At 34.3% G+C, this 8,200-nt stretch overlaps 1 protein-coding gene across 1 annotated transcript; it reads right to left on the bottom strand.

Moving 5' to 3' along the window:
- Positions 1-454: 454 nt before the first annotated feature.
- LOC128203268 (DNA ligase 1-like) lies at positions 455-8,188 on the bottom strand. The gene is made up of 4 exons (XM_052904606.1): positions 8,108-8,188; positions 5,101-6,163; positions 4,218-4,449; positions 455-1,894 (listed from the first exon to the last, which is right to left on the bottom strand). Exons 2-4 carry the CDS (start codon positions 6,148-6,150, stop codon positions 1,836-1,838), a joined length of 1,341 nt encoding a protein of 446 aa, XP_052760566.1. The 5' UTR covers positions 6,151-6,163; positions 8,108-8,188; the 3' UTR covers positions 455-1,835.
- Positions 8,189-8,200: the final 12 nt, after the last annotated feature.

The raw sequence follows: 8,200 nt of genomic DNA, 5'->3' as shown, positions 1-8,200 counted from the left end.
TAAGGTTTAATTCATACGTCACTGGTCGAAATTCCTTGCATTAAAGCATGTCCGGTCTGAAACTTGGCCATGCATTGGTAATTCAAAATAACTTGGCACAAATGTTCAGCCTGAAAAGTTGGCGTGCAAGACCCATGTCAGTAGGTCAAAGGTGAAAAGGTATACCTTAATGGTCATTGGTAAAATGTCATTGTATGTCGGGGCTGTAATTTGGCTATAGATGCACTTTGGGAATTTGAAATATCTTTGGAAAACTTTTCATTATGATGAGTCCAAGTGTCAGGGGCAACACCCATGCCTGTTCTTCAAGGTCAAACCTATACAGCTCTGGTTAAAATGTGTTTGATGTTGGATTGTCCAGGCTGTATCTTTGCCATACATTGTGGGATTTTTAAATAACTGGGCAATAGTGTCAAAGATCATGCCAATTGATATGAAAAAAAAAATATGAAGGTAAGAGAAAACATATTTTTATTAATTAGCTAATCAAATAAAACATGAGGTTGTAACCTTGGTATTGTTATTGTGCTAAATCAAATGTGATTAAAGTTCCTCAAAAGAAACTTGCTTGGAATTTTTATGAAAAAATCAAATATTAAAGATACAGAACTAAGTAATTGGTCAGTTGTAAAATTGTTTTATCTAGACCACGTACATTTTAAAAACAATAAAAACTAATATATTTTGTACAAGAACATACTGTTTATATTTTCTTTACTTTTTTCACCTTTTTTCTTTGTTTATAAATATATATATATATACATTTATATAACTAAAAAAAAAAGTTCCTCGAAAGATGTTAAAAATATTCACATGAATAAACTTGGTACATGCATGTTTATGCTTAAAATGAATGGATTTGGAAAACGAAAAAGCAAGCTCATAATGCTCACACTCTGGAATACAAAATACAAGTTTTAAATTTAAGTTTGACCTTGGCATTTGCAACATCTGTGACGTTTATTTTGTACTTGTAAATGTACATATAGCTTCTTAATTCAATTTTTATGTCAAAGACATTTAGCAGATGAATACATAACAGAGCTCTGAAATAACTTACTGCACTGATTTTCTGATTTTTTTTTATCATATTAAACTGGTACAATGAATATGGAACATAGTTAAAATGTTGCATCAGCTAGGTACCAATAGTTTGTGTTTCTTTAAATCACCCTTTTCTCTTCAGTTTACATTATCACATCACAAGCTACATGTATATGGAACACAATTGGTGAATAGTTACTGCCAAGCAGTGTCCTTGTTTCTTTATACAATGTTTTGTTGGGACCTTAAATGAAGAAAAGATCTTGTGCAGTGCCTTTCTCTTTGTTTAAAACACAAGTTCTGTCTTGTTAAGGATAAAACTTCACCAATGAGTCTTTCTTCTGTAATACACAATCATGGTGAAATTATAAGGAAAACAACTAGCCCCGATTTCTCAAAACTGATTAAGCTAAACAGGCTTAAGTAGCTTATTTCAATTCAATAGCCAAAATACATACTTAAAAAATGATTTTAATAAACAAAATATGTTTCATTGAGATAAGCATAAAGATATTTCCAATTTAAAGTAAAAAAAGAACTTGTAAAGAAGTAAATATTACGCAAATTAATATAACATAAAAACAAAAACATTGAGCTTAGCTTAATCATGTTTAAGAGCAGACTTAAGAAGTTTCGAAAAATCTGGGCCTGAAGTTGCTGAATTAAATTGAAGTTCATGGTTCTTTCCCATTTATGGTTCTTCACAAATATTATTCAATTGATTCGAAAGGACTATATAGAACACAGTTGTACAGAAGCTGTTGATGGATGAAGCTCATAAAAGGTCATCGCTACGCTGAGAGAAGCTGTATGATCTGCTTTGCTCGATCCTCCTGAACTGGGTCAACTTCTGAAATATTAATACACATACACACATTTAAGTTTTCATTACTTTGTTTTGGAATTTACTTATTTCTTTATGCTCAATTGTACCAAGAGTATATAGCCCATAAAAACATCCATGCGTTCAGTAAACATGTTTGCGGTGATCGTTGCTGTTTAGTTCCACTTTAGTAGTGTAAGCGCTGCGATGCAACAGGGATACGAAACAAAACATTTGCAAGCATTTTGTAAATGCTCAGTGCAGTGGTTAGCACACTCATTTCTAACTTAAGCATACCGGGTTCAATTCCCAGCCTGGGCGCATGCGAGTTTGGTTAGTTGTCACCAAGCCGGACAGGTGGATGATCTCTGGGTATTCTGGTTTCCCCCACAACAGTGGACTACAGACTACAACATCATGCCAACATAAGGGAGACTTAGTATTTATAAGTTATTGTAACTTTCTTCACGATAGATAGAAAAATATACAAGGTTAAAACTGATGGCCAGTTTTAATAAAGATACTAGTCGTAAATTGATTTTATTTTAGTGCCACATTTATATTTTTTTTGCTACATATTTGTGTGAATTGAAGACGGTATTAAAAATGAGCACAAAGGTAATTAATGTAAAATCACTGCTCAACTTGTTGCCATTTGTACTGATTTTACAGATTTAGGATTATTGAAAATACGACTAGTGAGCCCCATGAAGCAGAAATCTATTATATACCACACTGCTTGCCAAATTCTCTCAGGCCAAAAAAACTCCAGAGATTGCTTTTTTGAAAAAGCGCTTGTCTCCCCCATTGTGTGGTCAGAGGTGAGAAGTAATCAATGATGGACATGAAATTTGTACTTTTGGACTGGAGACGAACAAACATAGGGGTCATTTACTGGTCATGACCAACCTGCATACATAGTATGAAGTTCCTGGGTCCAAGTATAAAGTTCCTGGGTCCAAGCGTTCTTAAGTTATTGAGCGGAAACTGTTTTTTACCTCACAGTATTGCGACCTTGATCTTTAAACTTCTGAGTTATTGAGCCGAAAGAAATTTGATGTACAGACTGGTGACCAACAAATTATTTTTGACCTTGACCTACTAACCTTTTAAACAATAGGGGTCATCTAATAGTCATGATCAACTGGCATACCAGGTATGAAGTTCCTGGGTGCAAGCATTCTTTGTTATTGAGCGGAAACTGTTTTTTACCTCACAGTATTGCGATCTTGATCTTTAAACTTCTGAGCCCAAAATCAAAAGGGGCTATCAACTAGTCATGACAAACTGGCATGAAGTTTCTGGGTGTAAGCGTTCTTAAGTTATTTTGCGGAAACCGTTCCTTCACCTCAAGGTCACAGTGACCTTGACCTTTGACATACTGATCTCAAAATCAATAGGAGTCACCTACTAGTCATGACTAACTAGCATACCAAGTATGAAGTTTCTGGGTACAAGCATTCTTTAGTTATCAAGCAGAAACCATTTTTAAGCTAAAGGTCACTGCCAACATATCGTTTTTTACCTGAAGGTAACCTTGACATTTGACCTTTTGATCTCAAAATCAATAGGGTTTAATAAACTAGTCATGAACAACAAGCATACCAAGTATGAAATTCCTGGACCCAAAGGATCTTCAGTTATTGAGTGGAAACCATTTCTTCACCTCAAGGTCACAGCGACCTTGACCTTTGACCTAGTGACCCCAAAATCAATAGGGATAATCTACTAGTCATGACCAACTAGCATACTAAGTATTAAGTTCTTTGGTCGAAGCGTTCTATATTAATTGAGCGGAAACAAAGTGTGACGTAGTGACAGACTGACTGACTGACGGACAGGGCAAAAACCATGAATGTGGGAGACATAATGGTTAGGTTAGGGTTACAACCTTTTTGAAAATAGGTACGGTACCGTAGGTAGGCTTTTTTTAAATATTTTATTAGGTTTTATATAAGAAACGTATTTTCATCATTGGAGAATTGTGTTAAAGTAATCTCCAGTATAAAGCATTCAATGTTTTACACTTCATATGAGATCACACTTTTAAACAAAATGTTTTTCATTTTTATACCAAATGACTTTAAAAAGTTAAAAACGGTAGGGTCGCTGCCTGATTCGTAGGTACGTTAAAAACGGTAGGGTCGCTGCCTGATTCGTAGGTAGGGTACCTGTTTTTGACAAGGATTTTACCTTAACAAAACCATTTATTTTGCCACTTAAATATTTAAATAAAAAATTTGGGCCTTGTGCCTCTAACCAGTTTTTGCTTTAATGTTTTACTACTGGGGTTTAAACTGTAGTTTCAATCCATTTTTAATCCCATGACCTATGATAAATACCACCTCACCTTTAACTTTCTTTTTTTCTTCTTTCACATCAGTCTTTTTACCATCACCCTCCTCCCCTTCTTCATCCTCCTCCTCCTTTTCGTCATCATCATCATTGTCTTCATCTTCATCCTCATCATCGCTTTCTCCTTCTTGCAGCAATTTTTCCGCGTCTGCAACAGTTACGTCCCTTGCCCGACCTTGTAATTTCTCCAGATACTTCAGCAGTATTGCGAAATGGTCATTGTCGACCTGCAAGAAAATTATCCTTCGTATCATTAATTGTTTTGTTTTTTTAGTCAATGAAGGGTGTTGGCTCAATAATTATCAAAGCCAGAATTATGGGAATTGCTATACAAATGCATACTGTTTCTGGCAACACGTTGACCAAGTTTCATTTTAATATCTCAGAAGCTTTTCGAGTTATGGCCAAACTTCAGTCTTTTTAGGGTATGACAATATCTCAATTATTTTTCACTTGTTAGCTAAAAACTATGTTCATTTGATGCGTAATTTACATTACAGACAGCAAAAATATCAATGATAAATTGAAAAAGATGCATGTGATTATAACATGAAAAAAATGTTTATATATGACAACAAAAGAGCTCTTAAATATTTTAATGTACTATGAAAATGAACCCTCATATGTGAATGATAAATTAATTTTCATTTGCTCAGCCAAGATTTTCCAACATTAATATTAGAACTATATAAATTTTGATATATATGATACCTTTTATTTATATTATTTCTCTTTATTTTTTATTTTTTCGTGCCTCCTTTCCAAAACAATTTACAGTAAAATACGATCATGTATTCCTTTATTTGTATAGAAATATATTTTGCAATAACAACATTTGTAACAATAATTTGAGTATCTAAATTCAATAAAAATCTCACCAGTGAGGCCTTATACATATTCTGAAGCAGCCAGCATTGCCTGACTTTGCTGAACTTCCACTCCTCTCTTTTGTTCTCCCAAAGATCCAGATACTCAACTGCTGCAACTTTTGCTGTCCCAGCCTTTTCTGCCTGTTCCTTCTTGTGTTTCTCTTTTTGGACCTTCTTCAGTCGTCTCTTCTCTCTCTTTTTCATTCTGATCTCAGCCTTTTCCGGGTCTTCTTCATCAGCATCTTCAACCGATTCATTATTAATTTGTTTGACTCCACTTTCTTTTTTTACATCACTGTTTGCTGGCTGAATTGCAGCACCAGAATTTTGAGATGGCCTTTTCTTTGCAGTAATTGATTCTTTCTGAAGAACCTTTTCACTTCTTTTGGACTGAACACTTTTTAATTTTTCTAGCAACATATTTTGTGTTGTCGACTGGCTTTTAACAGGTTTATTCTCACTTTCAGCACTTTCTTTCCGATTAACCTTTGAAATATTTTTTGGTGTTTCAGTTTTATTATCCTGCTCCTCCAATAATATTTTGTTACCCTTCTTTTTATTTTCTTTCTTGGCATCAAATTTATTTTCTTTCATATTTCTTATAGAATCAGTCAAAGATTTATCTTCTTTATCTATGTCTTTAGTTTCTGCTTCATTAGTATCACCCTTTACTTTCTTATGCTTCTTTCGACTACTATGACTCAGCTCATCTGTAGTTTGAATTGGAGTATCTTCAATAGAATCACTTCCTTGTTCTTCTTTCCTCTTCTTTTTACCTTTAGATTGTGTATCTCTCATTTCTTTCACCTGCATTTTTTCTTCAGTTTTATCACTTTCATTATCTTCTTTGACATCGGAAGAAATATCTTTTTTCTTCTTTTCTTTCTTTGTCTTTCTATTCACTGAATTTTCTTCACATCTTTCACTAAGATCTGCATCATTGTCTGTTACATCCTGTGTTTTCTTCTTCTTCTCTTTCTTTGTCTTTTTAATCACTGTTTCGAGATCAACAACCTCTTCAGAAGTTTCTTTACTCTCATGTTTCCTCTTCTTACCCATAGTCCTGAGAAAACTGAAAATTAAAATTCAATATTTGAAACACCAGAGGTCTAGTGGGTGTTTTTCGCCGCACAATACTTGGAAGATTAATACCCAGTGATTAATACCTAAGCAAACAAACAAAAACATGTCCCAAGAACCTAAAACATTTTATTAACTCTGTTTTATAATATGAAATCAATTAATATCCATGTAGGAGGTGAGTTTGGTGCAGTGGTTAGTTGTGGCCCCCACACAGTTGTTTAATTTATCGATATTGTCCCAACAGTCTCAGACAATCAAGCAACTGTTTGATTATGCCCATAACTAATGCTATTCTCCATAAGTGCAGAAAGGTGGTCCAAAAAGGACAGCTAAACTTTACAATTGATTTCTGTTTTTGAAACTCCTTTCATTACAGGTTTTGCCTGATTTTTTTGGCTATAGAAATGTAGCTGAAGTTCTTTAGCTACAATTGTAGACTCTCCATAGTGTCCTCATCAGTGATACTACTACCATACCTTTTTGGTTGATGATCCAAAAGCATCTGGTAAGGGATTATTGATTCACAAAGTTTCGTTTCGATTTACTTTTCAGTAATTGGAATTGATAAAAGTTTTGTTTTCTACCAAACAATATCTGTTGCTAACTACAGCCAGATGTAATTATATTCTATACTATTTTAAATAATCTGACTTTATTTTAGGAACTCCAATCGAAGTGCTAGGAATGCCATATCAAAAATTGTATATAAATTAATTAATTCAACTATGAGCAATATAGCTATATAGGAATACATATATATTAATTATAAAAGATAGGTTACATTTCTGAAGCTAAATCTTCAGAAATCAAGATTTTGACGGGACTCCAATTGGACAAACATATATACATTATTTGTTTTTGTATTTTTTTTTAAGTAAAACTTAGATTTCTATTGAAATGACTACTAGTATTGCAATGTAACAATATTAATGGACTGAAGGGCCATATTTTAGCTTTTCGACTCAGAAACCTGTGACAGACATGCCAATTCCACTAGTTAAAATAATAATTCTATTTAGGGCTTTCTTAGGAAAAACTGTAAATTAACAAAAACTGACTTACACCACAGGCCTATATAGCTTATCACCTGTTTGCATTCAAACTATGAAATGGAGTTAAAATCAACAAGTAAAAACATATGTAGATACATTTAAAATGAAAACTGACTTAAGTCTGTTACCTAAATGGACTTCATGTCTTGATGATTTCATGTTTGGGCATACTCAAGAAGTTCACCTACATACAGCATATCTCATCATTTATTTTAAAAATGTTATGGAAATAATAATGGATCCTTTTTATGCACCAGTCAATTGTAACCACAGCCCCCAGGTCCGGGGAATAGCAGAGACTTTGACTTTCGGTCCAGCCAAGCCCGGGTAAAATCCCCGCCATGTGGGAATAAAACTGCTTGTGAAATCTCCGCCAAATGCCGCAACCCAGGGACCCTAGGTAAGGCCCATTCCCTGCTATTTTTGACGCGAAGACAAAACCACAGCATTCACCCAGCACTGTGGGGCCATCTGAAAGGTAAAAACATGGCCCATTTCCCTGGCTATCCACGGTATACTCCCGGACCTGGGGGGGGCTGTGGTTACAATTGACTGGTACATTAGTATACAACATTGTGTGATTAGGGTTATGGTGTCGGGTCAAAGAGGCTCAGTACTAGAAGGCCCACTTTGCTATAAAGAAACACACCTATATTGTGTTGGACTGGGCTTTGATCCGTATTCAAGCTATAGATACATAACAAATGTCAAAATGATTATGGTTGATAGAACTAGAATTAAGATCTGACTTAATCTTAGTCTTTTGAGTAACTCTACAAGTTAAACAGTTCTTTAAAACAAGAATTATGCGACTTTGTACTTAAATATTATAATCATATATCGACACAGTCATTTAAATACATGTAAGTTTGTTTTCTTACCGATTTATTTGTAAACAAACACACGTGGGTAGCGATCGCTTGATTGCACACAATTTTGACAGGTTAATCGAACAGAAAGAATCAAGCACAGAA

This window comes from Mya arenaria, chromosome 2 (genome assembly GCF_026914265.1).
Source record: "Mya arenaria isolate MELC-2E11 chromosome 2, ASM2691426v1".
Classification (NCBI taxonomy): domain Eukaryota; kingdom Metazoa; phylum Mollusca; class Bivalvia; order Myida; family Myidae; genus Mya; species Mya arenaria.
This window is presented reverse-complemented; position numbering and strand designations above follow the sequence as displayed.

Bases quoted from the DNA above. Each gene is read 5' to 3' on its own strand.
- LOC128203268 (XM_052904606.1), bottom strand. From the start codon at position 6,150: ATGGGTAAGAAGAGGAAACATGAGAGTAAAGAAACTTCTGAAGAGGTT. The intron at 4,450-5,100 runs GTGAGATTTTTA...ATTTTCTTGCAG, and splicing joins ATATGTATAAGGCCTCACTG to GTCGACAATGACCATTTCGC. The intron at 1,895-4,217 runs GTGAGGTGGTAT...TTAATATTTCAG, and splicing joins AGAAAAAAAGAAAGTTAAAG to AAGTTGACCCAGTTCAGGAG.